The following is a 17,835-nucleotide window of genomic DNA, read 5'->3' as shown; positions in this document are numbered from 1 at the left end:
TGCTGTTTACCATCACACCCTGGAACAAGTTACACTCTCTCATTCTTCATGTTTCAGCTAAGATGCTCCGTCTTTCAGGTTGAATTCTGCTGGACTAGGTTAGGTCGCCCTGTTAAATAATATGTTAAAGAGGTATATGTCTCAATTAGAACAATTGATTAACATTTCTTTCCTACCCTCAAAGTAAGTTCTGAAGGGTAGGATCTTGATCTGTTGGAAGTTTTGCAATAACATTCATAGGGGAAAAAAAGAGTAAATGATTTTAAATCCATATCTTTGCTATATTTTAGAAACTGTAATCATTATTTCTTTATTGCAATTCTTAGTGGCATGATTTTCTCTTTTCTCAGGGAAGGCATATATAACTGCATCCCCTTTATAATCTCAATTTTATCCACTCTGTTCTTGGATAACTATTTCCTATCTTTTCAGCTTGCTTCCTCTTTTACTCCTACTGCATTGAAACTTTGTGCCTATACTTCTGAATCTGAAAAACAGCTGGAGAAAAACACAAAACCACACTGACTTTAAGTTACCACTTTAAGTTCATGGCCACAAGCCTAAAATTAGACCCTTTATTCTGTTGAGAAATCTCAGTACTTTTCCCTGGGATGTTACCTTCCCACTCTCCTGAAAGATTATCATACATCCTCCTTCTCATAGTTGGAATATGTGCCCTTCCTTGTGGCCTTCCCTCTCAGCAGACACCTTTGCTTCCTTCTTCACTGAGAACCCCGAAGCAATAAGAAAGAGAAATTAAGATGTGAAAGACAGCATCAAGCTTGTGTGCTGCTGGGAATATTAGTGTAAACTGGGAAAGCAGAATCACAGGAGAGAGCGCAGACTTTCTAGAGTTATGTCTTAACGAGGGTGAGCACAAAGGCACAATGTTATTTTTTCCCATCTCAATTTCTCTTTAAAATGTATAAAAATAATTTTCTAATTTCATTAAGTATTCTTCTGAAATGTGATGTTTTTAAAAATAAATTTTATTGTCTATGTTTGAAGTTTACAACATGCTGTTATGATATATATCTATAGATAGTAAAATGGTTATTGTAGCAAAGCATATTTAACATTCATTTCATCTTGCATAGTTCCTTGTTTAAAATGAGCAGATAAAATCTACTTATTTGGAAAAAATACCTAATCTACTACAATTTCACTGTTCATGCTATACATTGGATCTGCTGCTTTGTATCCTTTGACCTCATCCTTTCATCCTCCACCCCACCCTTGCCCCTGGTAACCACTGTCTTATTCTATATCTCTATGTTTTACCTCCTTTCCTTTTAAGATTCAACATATAAGTGAGATCATGCAATATTTGTCTTTCTGTGCCCTTATTTTACTTAGTACAATGTCCTCTAGATCCATTTATGTTGTGGCAAATGACAGGATCTCATTCTTTTTTTAGGGCTAGAGTTAATTTTGTGAAATTGTCTACTATTTAAAGCAATGTTTGGATTCAGTGCAATCTCTACCAAAATTCTTACTGTATTCTTTACAGAAATAAAAAAATCCAAAAATTCATATGGAATCTCTCTCTCTCTCTTTCTCTCTCTCCCCTACAGACATTCAAGTAGCCAAATCAAACTGAGAAAGAAAAACCAAGTTGGAGGCATCACACTCCCTAATTTTAAATTATACTGCAAAACTATAATAACTGCCCCCCACCCCACTCCAAAACATGGATCAGTGGAATAAAATGTAGAGCCAGAAATAAGCCCAAACATATACAGTTTACTAATCCTCAATTAGTCAATCAAGAAAACTATGGGGGAAAGACAGTCTTTTCAATAAATGATGCTGGGAAAACTAAATTTCCACATGCAAAGGAATCTAAGCTGAACTCTTATACTATATATACAAATCAACTGCAAATGGATTCAAAAACCTGAATGTATACCTAAACAATAAAACTTCTAGATGGGAACAAAGGGGAAAGTTCATTGATATTGGTCTTGGGTATGTTTTTGTTTTGTTTTGTTTTTGTTTTTTGTTTTTCCTTTTTTGGATATCACACCAGCAGAGCAAAAATAAATAGATAGGAATATATCAACTTAAAAAGCTTGTGAATAGAAAATGGAACAACCAACAGGATGAAAAAGTTAACCTAAAGGCTAGGAAAAATAGTTTCAAACCACATATCTGATTAGAGGTTACTATTAATTCTCTTATAACTCAGTAACAGAAAAAAATAACCTGATTAAAAAATGGGAAAGAACCTGAACAGATATTTCTACTAAGAAGACACAGAAATAGCTAACTGTGTTAAAAGTGCTCAACATCTCTAGTGATGTTAGTTAACTTTGTATCACTGTAACATATACCTGAGATAAATCAACTTAATAAAAGGAAGGGTTCATTTTGGTCTATGGCTTTTGAGGTTTCAGTCCTTGTTGGCCCCATTGCTCCTGGCCCATAGTGGCATAGAACATCATGGCAGGAGTGCATGCTGGAGGAGGAGCCCTTTTCATCTAATTATGGTCAGGAAACCAAGAGACTTAAGCGGTTGGAGGTTCCAGTGTCCTCTTTAAGGGCATGCCTCCAGTAACTAACCTCCTTCCACTGGCCCCTCTCTTAAAGGTTCCATCATCTCCCAATGGTGTCATGGACCCAGGACCAAATCTTTACCTTATGTGCCTTAGGGGAACATTTCATATCCAAAGTATAACACTAATAATCAGGGGAAATTCACAGTAAAATCTCTAGGGGATCTCACCTCACACCCATTAGGATAACTATTATCAAAAAGTCAAGATATAAATATTGGCAAGAATATGGAGAAAAGGAAATGTTGACTGGTGCAGCCATTACAGAAAGGAGTGTGGAGGTTCCTGAAGAAACTCAAAATCACTTGACCTAGCAATCCCACTTCTAGGTATATACTCAATGGAGACAAAATCATCACTTTATAAAGATATCTGTACTCCCACATTTATTGCAACAAAATTCACAATAGCAAGAAGTGGAAACAACCTAAAAAACGGTTGTCAAACAAATGTATATATATATTATATTTCATATATATATATATATATGTGTGTGTGTGTGTGTGTGTGTGTGTGTGTGTGTGTTTTATTTTAAAATGCAGTATGGGCAGAAGTCCTATTGTTGAATATTTATGCTATTTATTTTATTGGACATTATTGATATGTGATACATTCCACTTCCTTTACCTTAACTAATATTTTTTCTTATGTTCTTGTTATATAATTTATTATTTTTAAATGGTCTCTTGTTTTCCTTCTTTTTATTTTATTTTTGCTATATAAACTATATATTTTTTCTTTTCATTGATTTATATGATATAGACTTTGTTTTCATTTCAGTAATACCTATTTTCAGGTAAATATATCATCACCTATTATTTTCCTTGACTATTGGTGTCCATTAACCATCTTTGTGTATCATAATAAATTCAACTTGATCTTTTTTTTCTTCCATCCTTCCCATTTAATTTCCATTTTTTTGGTGAAATGTGATATTTAAGTCTATGTTATCATTTCATGTTTTATACCATGTTTTCTCTCTTAAAAGTTTTATGGTATGGTAAGTTTTACAATGAATTAGTATTTATTAAAACAATATATTGTTTCAATAATTTTATTCCTTAGAGGCAATTCATTAATACTGTGACCACTCTATTTTTAAAATCTTTGGCTTTTTATTCTTTTCTGATTTTTTTCAATTAATTCTTCAAATGTCTTTTAATATGTATGCATATATATAGTTTCTGAACACCTGCATATATAAAGTGTATTATGAATTCAATTGGTTGACCACCTCTGTGGAGAAAATTTTGTTAGACTTTGTCAAAAAATGTTATACATAATTATCTCATTACAACATTTATTTGCATTTCCTTGATATGAGATGCAGCATCTCTTTGTTTTTATTTCTATACTCATTTCCTCCTTCATTAAAGACTAAAAATGGAGAAAGATGAGGTAAGGCTTAATCTAACAAAATCATATCAAGTACTAAAAATGGAGAAAGATGAGGTAAATTCATGTATTGGCCCATTTGTAAGATCTATTTATAAAACTTGCTACTCTCCCTTTGTTAATTATATGCATTGTAAATGTCTTGTCCTCAATTTGTGTCTTGCTTTTTTAATTTTTAAAGTTGTACTTTGATAATAAGTTATTTAATGTAATATGATGTATTGATCTTTTTAAATGAAGAGCATGTTTTGTGCCTTAACCATTACCTCTTTCCAAATTATACATTACAATAGAATTTTGTAATTTTTCATTTGACAATGAATTTCATTTGAATCTAGTAAATGGACAAGAATGGGAGTCATTCTTGCATTTTACTTATGGACAATAATTTCTTAAGCTGCAGTTATTAAATAGTCCCATTTCCTCCCACCACTTGGTATGTCCCCTCTGTTACACATCTAATTTTCATAAGTTTTTGACATATTTTTATTTTTGTCATTTTGTTTGTCTTCCCATTGGTACCAGAATGCCTTGATTGCTATCAATCCAGAATAAGATATGATTTTGTTAGATTAAGCCTTACCTCATCTTTCTCCATTTTTAGTAGAATGACTATTTATAATACTTTACTTTTTTATACATATGTAAAAATGAGCTTGTCAAGTTCCATTAAAACAGAAACAAAGCTTATAATTTTGATTGAAGCTACTTTGAAACTTTGAGTTGCTTTGAGATCATTTGGAGAAAATTTAAATCTTTACACTTTGTAGGTTCTTCTGCAATTAAGTTGAGTCATTTCTAAGAAAAAAACAGATCTCAGTCAGAAATGCCTACTACAAGGTCACAAAAATATCTTGCCTGGTATTCTGGAAGCTTTGTAGCTTTTGGGATTTCCATTTCAGTGTTGTGTATATGAAGTTAGTTTCTGTGTATGATAGTTTACAAGGGTCAAATATCATATCGTTTTATATTCCTATAGATTTCCAGTTGTTCTAGTATCACTTTCCCTTTTAAGTTCCCTTTAAGCTCTTTTAGGTTGTAAGAGGTATAATGTTCAGATATACATTTTCTCGAGATGGATCTGTGTAGTAGACAGTGGCTTTTATGAGTATGTAGATGTCTTTAAACCAATTCTCAAGATTTACAAAATGTAGAAAAGAGGTTGCACATCCTGAATAAGGGTAGTGATAATAGGAAAATAATAAAAATATGAATTATGTTTAACAGAAATCTCTTCTCTGGGATTTGAGCCTATAGACCCTGCCCTTGCCTATCCTTTGCCTTTTTCTTTTCTTTTTTAGTTAGATCAGGGTCATTTTGGCATCTAGTTTCTTCTTAGACACTTGACTTGCACAGATACCTATTTTATGGGTTTTAAAATATTCATATCATCATCCATGACTTTCAGCTATTAATGATGGGAAATATTAGTGTCTTAAAAACTATTGTCTTAATATTTGCATAGAGGGCTGGGGATGTGGCTCAAGCGGTAGCGCGCTCGCCTGGCATGCATGCGGCCCGGGGTTCCATCCTCAGCACGCACCACATACCAACAAAGATGTTGTGTCCGCCGAGAACTAAAAAATAAATATTAAAAAATTCTCTCTCTCTCTCTCTCTCTCTCTCTCTCCCCCCTCTCTCACTCTCTCTTTAAAAAAAATATTTGCATAGAGTTTTATATGTCACAAAAGTGGTACATACATTAGCTGATTGATAGGTCGGGCATCTAACTGATCTCAATTTCTAGGTGAGTGAAGTGTCAATGAGGTTTACATATCTTTCATCTCGATGATTTATCTAAAAAGGAAATGATACCTTTGTTTTCTTTTGTTTCCCAGTATGTTGAGTGTATTCCACTGAAAAAGCAAAAAGTTATAAAGTGTGCATGTTGTTTAAGGGCCAAAGATAGATTTGAGGCCAAGCCCTCTTGCCTTGAGTTTTTGCTTAACCTGTCTTAACCAAAAGTATCATCCATGTTGAATGGTGGTGATGAAATTTATATACCCTTTAGGAATAAATTAAAAAAAAATATATATATATATTTGGAAATATTTTAAATTGTATGAATATTAGTTTTTAGAGTTCATGACATATAGACAACTAAAAGTCACTTTGAATAAAGTTTGTGTGCAAAATTGTGCTTTCTTGTTAACTACCTGTGTATCCACTTAATTGATTTGAGTCTTAATTTTTCTCCATCTTTAAAATGCTCATAATTAAACAAGTGCAATGGCACATGACTGTAATCCCAGCAACTCACAAACTCAAGGATGGAGGTTCACAAGTTCAAGGCTAGCCTAGGCAACTTAGTGAGACTGTGTCTCAAAGAATAAAAGAGTTGGGGATGTAGCTCATGGTGGTACTCCTGGGTTCAATCCTCAGTAATTCCCCCAAGTCATCATAATATGTCAAAGAGATTTTGAATACATTAGAGATAAGGATGTAAAGAACACTGTGCTTGGTGCATTGAACACTTTCTGTATGTTTCAGGCTACATGACCAATACTTAAAAATATGGCCTTCAACTTTTTTCTCTATGGTTTAATTATAGCTTCTGGTTGAGGCAACTCTGTAGCTTTCATTTTTGGTATGTCTTGTTATTTACTAATGTGAAGTGGTTGATTTGTGTGTTCCTGATGGCACCATTTACATAGACTGCATGTGTGGAGACATGCGGTTTGGGGGCCTGTTTTTTTTTTGTTCTCAATATGATCCTTATCTGTTAGCTCTTTCACTTTCTGGTCTGAGTTCCTCCTGTCACTGACTCATGTCTAGGCTTCCCATTTAAGGCAAAAATTTAAGTCATGTATATCTTGAAATTTATATATATTTAAATAATATATAATTTATATATCAGTTTATAAAATTATAATATTACATATTAATTTATAAATAATATTTATATATCCAAAACTTGCTCATGAAAACAATCTGATCAGTTAGATCCACTAATGTATTCATATGGAAATTGGTTTCTCTTCACATAATTTATCATCAAATTTGGGACTCTGAATGATTTATATTTATTTGGAGAAAAGTGGATTAAAAAGAAAAAACTCTAATTGCAGCCTGAACTGGTAACTGTTAAGTCTGATTTGTGGTTTTTGTTTCGAGTTTTGGTTTTTGCTTCTGTGGGCATTAATGGATTTAGGTGCCTTTTGTTCTGTGTCACTTCATGAGTGGATAGAAACAAAACTGTTCAAATGTAGCACAAAAAAGAATTTTTAACAATAGCATAAATAATGGATTTTCCATGAAAAGGATTATTTCTAATTCTTTGAATAATACCAGTGGTTACATCCCCAAACCAAATCTTCTGGAAATTGTCAAGATAAAAACTCATGCTTTTCAAAACTTTTGTTTGTACTTTGCTTTACATGTCTTCACATGTATATTTCAACATATACTCTTGATTCATACATATTGCACAAATTGCCTTTATGAACATTACCTAATGTTATGCCTTCTGCTTTGCAGAATGAAGTTAAGTTTGAGAAATGATTATGTGAAGAATGTATTTTTAAAAAATGGAGCAAAAACCTCTAAAAATAATTGAGAAAGAAAATCCCAACAAAGCCATTGGGAAAAGACATAAACAATGAAAAACAAATTGTCAGTCCATTTGTAAAAAATAGTCAAGCAGAAAAAAAAGGACAAATATAAATTAAAGCAACGATATCATTTTTTCATTTTCAAATTGGCAATAAATGGAACAACAGTGTCAATGTTGACTAAGGTACTTGGAAACTGTCACATATTGTTAGCAGGAATATAAATTTTAGCTCAGTGTGAATACAAATATAAATCCTTCCTGAGAAGAAATGTGGGGAAAAAAAAGTCTTAAAAAGTGGCAGTTGGACTGTTTTTTTTTTAAAGAGAGAGTGAGAGAGGAGAGAGAGAGAGAGAGAGAGAGAGAGAGAGAGAGAGAAAGAGAAAGAGAATTTTTAATATTTATTTATTTTTTTTAGTTTTCGGCGGACACAACATCTTTGTTGGTATGTGGTGCTGAGGATCGAACCCGGGCCGCACGCATGCCAGACTAGCCGACTGAGCCACATTCCCAGCCCCAGTTGGACTGTTTTTTAAGAAGCAATTTATATTTTATTCTGGTACCTCACAGTTTTGGGATGTGAGGACTTAAGGAGGGCTAGACAAGTCAAATCATTGGCTCCTTCTTCTGTATCTGAGGCAGAGCAATAGATTTATTTACTTGCTTCTTCTGATTAGCTGCATTTTTTCATATGTGTAAACAGTGACTCCAGGTGTGGAACCCCTGGTGTATTAACAGGTATGATATTCTTTGAATCAGTGTTCTACTGAGTGTCTAAAACCAGTGGCTTATGCCCCTACACTCCTTAGGAAAATATTTTTGAAACTCTGAGGCAAAGAATAAACAACAACAAAAAATAACAAGCAAAATAACAGATATACTCCAAATACTGGATCACCTGCTGAGGTATTTCTAGGACTTGGAACTCTTTCGCCGGTAAAAAGATTAAGCTAATGTGTGAAAATAATATTTACCTCTTTTGATGCTTGACTTATTTCTTCTTAATGGAAATAATCAAGGAGCTTAAGTTTATAATTTTGTTATAAAATGATTTTGAGTCTTAGAACATGATATGCAAAGAATGGCATTTTGTCATGCTGAGTTCTTTGAAGGACACGGAAAGGGCCCCAGAGCAGTCTGTTCCAGCCCTTTCTCCTGCCGTCCTTTCTGGAGGGCAGTCCATAGACACTAGAGCTCCTCTCCTTGGTAGCCAGCCACAGAACCCAAAATGTCCCTGTTGTCTTCCCCAGGCTTTCTTTGTTAGAGATGGCCATAGAGAAATTCTCTGACCTGTCTTGTTGGATAGTGGATCATGAAACCCTCATTCTGGAAGTGGTCCTGCCCTATACCTGGGAGGAAGAAATGCCACACAGAATCTGAACAGGAGGGAGGGCCTTGCTAGGTTTTCCCCTCTCAGCCAATTACCATTTCCCTTTGTGTCCAATCACATTTCTACTCTGCTGTCTATTCTTCATTAAATTAAAATATAGATTTTTTTTCTGGGTCTTTGAGTCTATATATCTACAGGCTCTCATTATGTGAATTTTTCTTTCTTTTGTGATATTTAGGATCCAATCCAGAGCACCCTATCCCATCCCCAAGTGCCAGTCAAGTGCTCTAACAGTGTAAAAACTTTGATTAAATAAGTCTGCTCTGTAAAACTTTGATTTAAAAAGTTTGCTAATGCTTTTTTTCTTCTTCACTTTCTTTCATTACAGGAGTATCAGCCATGGCTCTTATGATGTCACACCTTTATGCTCCTCAATAGTGTGTATTATAGCAGGGCTGTGAACTATCATCAGTCCTTGAGTTATTGATTGATTGAAAAATGAATGACTGCACTATTAATGTGTACCAAGAATAATTTACATTAAAGGAAAACTTAACAGAGGTCCCAAAATTAAATCTGGAAAAATTGTCTTCAAAGACAGACAAAAATAATTTGTAATCACTTTATTTCTTTTTCAAAATACATATGAAACAATAAAATTATATTTCAAGTGCTTTTCCATTTTCTGTTACAAAAAATCACAAACTATACTTCATAACAGCTTTGAGGTTTCATTGTTACGTAATTCATCTGAACCTGACAAATATGTTCACACATTCCAAAGAAGACATTGTAAAAATACTGCAGTGTGTAACATCTTTTAAAGGTGGTTGCAAAAACATTTGTTCTAAGTTATACAATTTTATGCTGTCAAGTTTCACAAATGGCTGGTTACCAGGTACAAAAGCCAGAAACATGAATTTCAAAAGATTTTAAAATTTTTGTTCTATACTATGGAAGTCAAAGATACTGATTTGAACAATGGCTAAGTATTAAACCACAAACTTCAGTTAAAAAGTCACTTATGAACAATGACTGAAGAATATAAAGAAAGATCAGATATGTTGGATCTAAATTATTTGATGTGTGAAATGAATTTTAGTAGTTCCTGCCAGTATAGAATAATTGATAAATATCCATTTTGGGGGAAGAGGGATGAGTGGAATCATCCCAAGTACAACATGAGGCAGTTCCTTTCTATTTTGACTTCTTTATTCTTCATTCTGAAATTATGGTTTCACTTAATTGCAGTCTGTAATTTCTCTGTATTTGCAGATAAAGTCAATCACTGCTCTTAGTTGGAGACATTGATAATAAGCTTATGCCAATGATAACAACTTGGGTGTTGGACTTTTTGTTTATCAAACAAGGTATAAATGAAAATATTTTATATATTAGAGTTGTTCTACCTGCTTTTTATTTATTCAGTAATAGAGTTTGTGAAGCTCTTCACACTGGAGACTACTGTGTTCTTTAAATGGAAAGCTTAAAGAATATTTTAAAAGAAAACAATAGAAATTATAATGAACCGATTAAGATGATCTACATGAATATAACTAGGATAAAATATGCAGTCTGCAATAGAGAATGATTATTTGACCAGTTTGTACATGATCTTAGAGATCATAGTTATTTTGGAGTCCACAACTTTATGTTAAAGCAAAATCATAACCAAATAACAGTCTCTATAATGTTATTCAGATGGGGTGAATACAAAACAATTTAGAAAGGTGACAAAGGTACCTAATGTTTTAACCTTCCAATCTTGAGGCTTACAGGACAATTTTGGATTCAAAATGATACACACTAATATTCAATAGTTTGTTTTTGAGGGAACAAAAACACATGAAATTGAGTAAAACTCACCATCTTGTACAGTAAATAAACTCTGTGCACAGCGGGTGCAACTCAGCAAAATTTCAGAAGAAATGACCTATTTTTACACTCTGGTAATAAGGTCAGGCATAGTTCAAATCTTTGAGGAGGGTTCTTATGGTCTAGGTGAGTTTATAGAAGAAATTATTTTGGGTTTGAGATTAAAATATTTCCAAATAAAATGTATCTATAAATAACAAACCCTTTCTGGTGTTAGAATAGGTAAAAACAGAATTGATTTAATCAATTATTCCTGGCAGGAGTATATTCAAATCATCTCAGGCATGAGAAACCTCTTTTTTCTTTCTTAAACATCTATTTATTTTTCAATCACTGTTTCTACTATTCAAAGTGATTGAATTAAATAAATCATTAAGTCCCACCTCAGCCCTTAATTTAGTGCGGTCTTACTCTGAGTCTCTGTAGCCTGATGTTGTCAGGCTACCAAATCAAATTTTGGTTTCTTGTTTCATAATGAACATGGTAAAATGAGCATTTACTTTGAAGAGAATATACTTTAGCCAAATGTTAAATGCCACTGTTCAAATACACATCTTTTTGGTTTACTATTAATGACAGATGACAAGTAATTAATTATCAATACATCTTTTATTCAATTACAATTTATTTTAATCAACAGAATACTGAATAAATACAGAGGTGTCTTATGAGAGAAAATTCTTACCTAAAAGGGTAACACTGAATAACATATTGGAAACAGCATTTTTTTTTTTAGTTATCCCTGTTTCCTATGAAAAACATAAACTCATCATTTTCTTTTAAATAATAGATCCTTACAGCAGGTTCAGATGAATCATATCCTGAGCCATGTCACTGAGTAACTATTAAATGATGTGTCATGGAATTTTTTTCTGTCCACTAAAGTTAAAATACAAAGGAGTGTTTTATATATCTTAATATCTTTATTTCCATAGGCTTAAAGATCTTTGCTTACCTCTCATTTAATTATGTAGATGCCTACTTTATTATATACTTCCAGGTCTTTTGACTCATTTCTCCTTGACAGCAGTACATTTTAGCCTACAGATTATAAAGGTCAAGATCAATTAGAGTATCACAGAGCAAAGGGAGCTGCTAGAAGAACAAGATGAAAAAGAAACAGATCTCCATGTTTTCTCCAAATTTAGTTTAAGAGATTGAATGACTTTCTTTAATTCTTATCAACCCCATTTTTCTTTTTAAATTACCAGGTAATTGAGTTACCTGGGTATAGTTACAACTTATGTGGCAAAGAAACAAAAACAAACAACAAAACTAACCAACTCCATTCCATGAAAATGCACATTCTTAAATAATAGCAAGCAGCCTTTTGGAAAAGGTAAAGAAATTGCTATGTGTTCAGTATTGAGATGTGTCCCTTTGTCTTTGATTCTTTTGGGCACTCTTTCTGAAATAAGTTACCTTTTTTAATGGATAGTGAAAATTGGAACAGGGCTGCAAGTCCGATTGTTTCATTTTTTAAGTAATTAATCATCAAATGAAAACTATAAGAGATTGGTAGCTCTTTATTGAGCTGCAAAGTTTTAAAATAATAAACATTATAGGAGAATAAACATAGCTGTAAATGTCAATTAAATATCACAACCAAATAGGTCCAAATATATTTGCTGTAATATAAAACCTGAGTCAGTATTGATCAGTTGTGATCTCCCTGCAGTAACTAGAACGTGCACACACTCCTCAAGACTGCACAAGAAGGTGAGTGCTTGGCTCTGCATCCCCATTCCACCCTGGCACTAGTCCTAATGTTGCTGAACTGTGATGCATTAATACACATAAAATAAAGTCCAGACACAGGGATGGCCTGGTTTAGAGAATTAAAACTAGTGAGAAAAAGGAATCAACTCTTCAGTTTTATGGGGTAAAAACATATACTTTACAAACTTTGATATTTTTTTCTTATTCATTCTACTCTTTCCCCTGATTGGTTATTGATGAATCAGGTAAAAACAAAAACAAAACCCAAATAACTAAAAAGGACATTGGCATGTTATGCTAATGCGTCAATACTTATTTTTCCTAGACTCATATTTTGGTAAATCCCTGAATAAGTCCCTGAAATTAGGTAGTTGATATCTATATAAAGTACAACTTCATAATATGTCAATACTATCAGTAAAGTTTATCCTACACAAATTAGTGGAGGATATTTCTAACATCAAACTTTATTTCAAATACTGAAACTAAAAGTATTTCATTCTTAAATCACAAGCTGAAAGAAGATAAGTTAGGCGTGTATGGATATGGAGGACAGGGTTTGTTGTCCTAAATGTGGTACGATTACATTTTCAGAACCCTAACTCTCCTTTTTCTCTATCAATTTGTGGGTGAGCATCCCTTACATATGACATGAAAGCAGAGTTGTGAATTTCTTTCCCTCAGTGTCTTCCATAGGGTTAACTCTGGCATTATGAGTTTATTCTAATCCCTAGGGAAAAAAGGGTTTAATTTTTTAAAAAAAAATTTCTTTAAAACTTATATTAATCTATAACCCTCATATTAAAGTCTCCTGATTAGCTGATAGTTCAAATTTATTTCATCATAAGCATTGGCTTTTTCTCCTTAGGGAACAAAGAAAAGTACAAGCTTTCAAGAGTTAAGAAGAAGTCCTTAAAATATGTTTTTGGGTGAAAATACATATCACACTCACAAAGGAAATATGACTGCTAATATACTATAGGCTATAACTATATCTTCTAACAAAATAATTGTCTACAAAAATGTCAGTTTATTAAAAGTACATCCTCCATTGGATAATTTCTATTTCTCAGTAAAAGAGTTCCAAAATTTAGATGTCATTCTTCAGTCATTCTGACTATAAGTGGTTCTTTTAGGCCTGATAAGGTAGCCAAGTATTTTGAAATAGATTTTTCTATTTTCTTCAATGAAAAAATATTAAGTAGGAATTTTTTTTATTTGTTAGGATGACATAGGCAGTTTTGAAAAATTTTAGGCAGACTGTATTTTTCTTTAAAATGTGAATTTGAAAAATATTTACAGCTTAATTGACCATAATTCCAACTTATGAGAAGCTAACAAACAAAATTTCAAGGCTTGTAAAATTTTATGTTTTTTTAATATTTATATAAGGTATTTTATGAAAATAAATTTTCTCATCCTGATGAATTTGTTTTTGTATTGCAAGCATAATTTTTCTTGCTTTTATTTTTAACCTCTATTTTGGATAAACTTGAAATATGCATTATGTATAGTGCACCACATCTCAAAAGTAAGGTTGGGATAATTCAATACCTTCTAAGTGGGGCCTGGAAATGAGACCAAAAAAAAGTTGACCTGATGAAAAGGAAATTTCTGTCCTGTAAAAGTATTTGCATAGTTTTTTCATCTAGTGGCCTGTCCTTAATCTTTGTGAAGGTAATGCCTTTCATAAAAGGACTGGAGGTCTGGGCCTTTAGAATAAATTTTTTGTTTTACTACATGTTGAAGTTACACTCTATGGTATTTTTCTATAGTTTGCTGAGAAATAAGTCATGCTTTGTTTAAGAAAATACCCAATTCCGATGATGAGCTTCTGACTGGGTTTAAGAGTCACCGTTACTACATATAATCTAAATGACAATGAGCACAGACAGTTTTGTTGAACCTTTGGTGTCTATTAGTGTGATCTATCAGAAATACTGGATATACATAATAGCTTCATGTCACACACAAGAAATACATGTCACAGTACTTGAAATCTTACAAATGCTTGAAAAATGAACTGATGCTATTCACTTAGGAATACCAATGCTACAGTTGAGATTAAGATTATTAGAATTTTAAAAGTATCAGTTCAACAGTGCAGCAGATCTTTGAACTAATATGACAGTATGACATTATAAAATGGTAGCCAAAAAGGCTCAACCTCCACTTTCCAGTACTAAATATCATTTCTTGAGTTTATATTCAAAATGATTCTTTAAATTTACAGCTTTATCTGTATGTTTCAAAGTACAAGCTTGAGCTACAAAGTTTTCAGTTTGGCAGAACCAAACTTCAACAAGTAATTTGCTGAGAATGAAAGAAAAAACTATTTTCTAATAAGTAATACTATTTTGAATGTGAAAGAACTTAATGCTGGGTACATTAAGTTTAAAAATGTCCATTTAAAAGTTATATGGAATCATGTACACATGAAAGGAACACAGTTGAACAAAATCAAAACCACATTTATGAGACATGTACTACTTTATACAACAGCAGTATGAACTATGTTTAATTTTAGATACATGAAGATTCATTTTTAAAAACGTATTTCTTTGCTTATGCAAAGATTACAACATATCAAAACACTCTTTGTGCTAATAGGCATATAACATGAAGGATAAAATGCCTTATTTAACTAAGGACTATTTGTTTTCAAGTAAAACGTATTAAGATGTTCAAAGTTATAAAACAGAAAAGAAGTAAATGAAAAAAAGTACACATCAAGTTTGCTCATTAACATGGATATATCTTAAATGAGGAAATCAATCAAACCTTCCACTTTTTTTTTCTGATCCAATAAGCACATGATCTTAGGTCCTTATCATAAGGGTCTTATTTTGGAGGCATTATGGTGTGGAAGGTGGTTTGGGAGAAGAGCAGGATCCTTGACTATCAAAACTGGTTGCCCGGCCAGGTAGCTGAAAAACAGTAATTTTATTTGACCTCATGCAGAAAAAATACAATGGGTAATTGGTGCTTCTCTTTTTGGGGAGGAGGGTACTGGGGATTGAACTCAGGGGCACTCGATCACGAGCCATATCCCTAGCCCTTTGTTTTTTGTATTTTATTTAGAGACAGGGTCTCTCACTCAGTTGATTAGACCCTTGATTTTGCTGAGACTAGATTTGAACTTGCTGTCCTACTGCCTCAGCCTCCCAATCCACTGTACCTGGCTGATGCTTCCTTTTAATAGGAAATGTTTACCCATGACATGCAAGCCTCTGAAGAGAAGCTGTAGGAGCTCTCCTATCCTTCAGAACTCATCTTTTCAGGTAGAATGAGGGGAAACAAACATTTCAGAGATGTACACAGAGCATGCCATTTAGATGGGACCTGAAGCAGCACTGAACAGCAACTATTTATGAGTGCAGAATAATTTCACGTTTTGTGACAAGCTTTTAGTTCTTTTTATAAAATAATGATTTACTATAGTGACAGTAATTGCTGCATAAGAGCAATAAGAAGTTCTAGACACAAAAGCGTGTGTTCCACTTGCTCTAAGGCAGGAGGTGATTTTTATGGGGGCAGAGAGGAGAAGCACTGCACTAGGCAGGTGAGTGCTCTCCTTTCTAGATTCTTAGAACTGATGTTCACTGTTCAAACGTTAAAAAAAAAAAGCAAGATTAGAAGCAGGGAATGGACAGTAATTCTACAATAATCAGAATAGACTTCAGACAGTACCTACCACTGAAAGGAAATACAACCTAAGACAAGCTTTTCAGAGAATGCATCTGTCTCTACTTCTGAAACCCTCCAGTTGGAAAATTGCATGTGACTGGGGTTCTCTCTGTGCATTTGTCTTTTATGATTTACATTAAATTATGAAGTTAGGTAAAGACTCAAAACATTTATATATATATATATATATAAACATATCTGTGATGACAGTTCTCCTCTATCATCTGAGCATGCAGTGTTTATGTAATTTACCCTATAGTGTTTTATATAACACAGCCAAGGTCACATTTTTGTGACTAAACTGAGATTAGAACCTGGTCCCATTGATATATTTAATCAATAACAGTGTACAACCTCTCTTGTTCTCTTACCCAGTGTCTAGTGTGAAAACAAGAAACAGAATCTTATCCATGGGGAGATGGCAGATATATCATTCATATACTATGTGGCTATTATGATGATTTTTTAATTGAATGCAGAAATCCTTCACCTACTAGACATCCTTTTTGAACTTGCATTACCTCTCAATCCTATAAATGATTTACTTTGTAACTCTTCAGGAGGCTCACAAGAAAGAAAGTCATTCCCCCTAGCAACATTCACTGTATCAAGTAGACTGAAAACTATTTCATGGCTGGAAATCCCAACAAAAACAGATTAATGTAAGTATTAACAGTAGTTCTCATAGGAGCTAACACTGTGCCATACTCTGCTAGCACTTTGTATTCAGTATTTACTTTCGCTGAGTTGATTACCATTAAAGAACCATAGAAAAAACTCAGAGGTTCAAGTCACTTATCCTAGGTTCCACAATAAATAATCACCCATTAAAGCTTGTGCCTTGATATTTTAAAAATCTGTGAGGTCTTCCTGACGAGAGCTGGGGGAGATGTCCCTGACCCTTACACAGATGACATTACCTCTATTTAAGGATTCTTAAATGGAAGGGGACTTTGGAAAAGGTATCTCTGTTTACCAAAATACAGTGTCCACTCAGTAATAAACATACTAGATTGCTCCACTGCTCACTGATGTGAATTTTCAGGCTGTGAGAAAATGACAGACTTGCAGTTTTTATGGGCGTATCAATTATGAAGCCCAGAAAGTCTAGTGGTTTCTATGATCCCACATGGCACACAGAATTTTGAATACTTAAATGCTAGAGACTGTGGGAGAAAAGCAAGAGGAATCTTTTTAAAAGGTGAATATATTAAAATGTCAGATATGGGTTAGCAAATAAATAATATTTAAACTGAAAAGATAATAGCAGAAGTCAGGTGATCACAAGCTTACCTCCAGCAAGGGGTGCCAGTGTGTTATTGGTTTTCGGTGATAAGCCAGCATTTCATTCCAGTGGTCTCTCCCAAGACCCTCAGCGTCCAGTCCTGTTCTACACACTCCTATGACCTCGTTGTGTCCCACCCTATGATTTGTGGAATATTATACTTTCATTTCCAACTTTCAAAGATAATGGAATCTCACACATCTTAAATGAATTGTAAACATAATAGTAACTAGATGCTGTCATTTTGCAAATTATAGTAGTCCCCTTATTTGCAGTTTCACTTTCTGTCATTTTAGTTACCCATGGACAACTGTGGTCTGAAAATACTAGATGGAAAATTCCAGAAAAAAAAATAACTTCTAAAATAGTACATTGTTATAATTGCTCTATTTTATCATTAGTTGCTCTTATTCGCTTATACTGTACCTAATTTATAAAT

At 33.3% G+C, this 17,835-nt stretch overlaps 1 protein-coding gene across 1 annotated transcript in view; it reads right to left on the bottom strand.

Annotated features, from left to right (window-relative positions):
• Positions 1-15,279: 15,279 nt before the first annotated feature.
• Positions 15,280-17,835, bottom strand: part of Syt10 (synaptotagmin 10) — a 52,513-nt gene continuing 49,957 nt past the window's right edge. Inside the window, exons 6-7 of the mRNA XM_026393966.2 lie at positions 17,405-17,534; positions 15,280-15,351 (exon numbers count right to left, since the gene is read on the bottom strand). Of these exons, the coding sequence (XP_026249751.2) occupies positions 15,280-15,351; positions 17,405-17,534 (202 nt within the window). The remainder of the gene's footprint in view (positions 15,352-17,404; positions 17,535-17,835) is intronic.

This window comes from Urocitellus parryii, chromosome 5, assembly GCF_045843805.1.
Source record: "Urocitellus parryii isolate mUroPar1 chromosome 5, mUroPar1.hap1, whole genome shotgun sequence".
Taxonomy (NCBI): Eukaryota; Metazoa; Chordata; class Mammalia; order Rodentia; family Sciuridae; genus Urocitellus; species Urocitellus parryii.
Note: the sequence above shows the minus strand (reverse complement) of the source record. Positions and strands in the feature narration are given on the sequence as shown.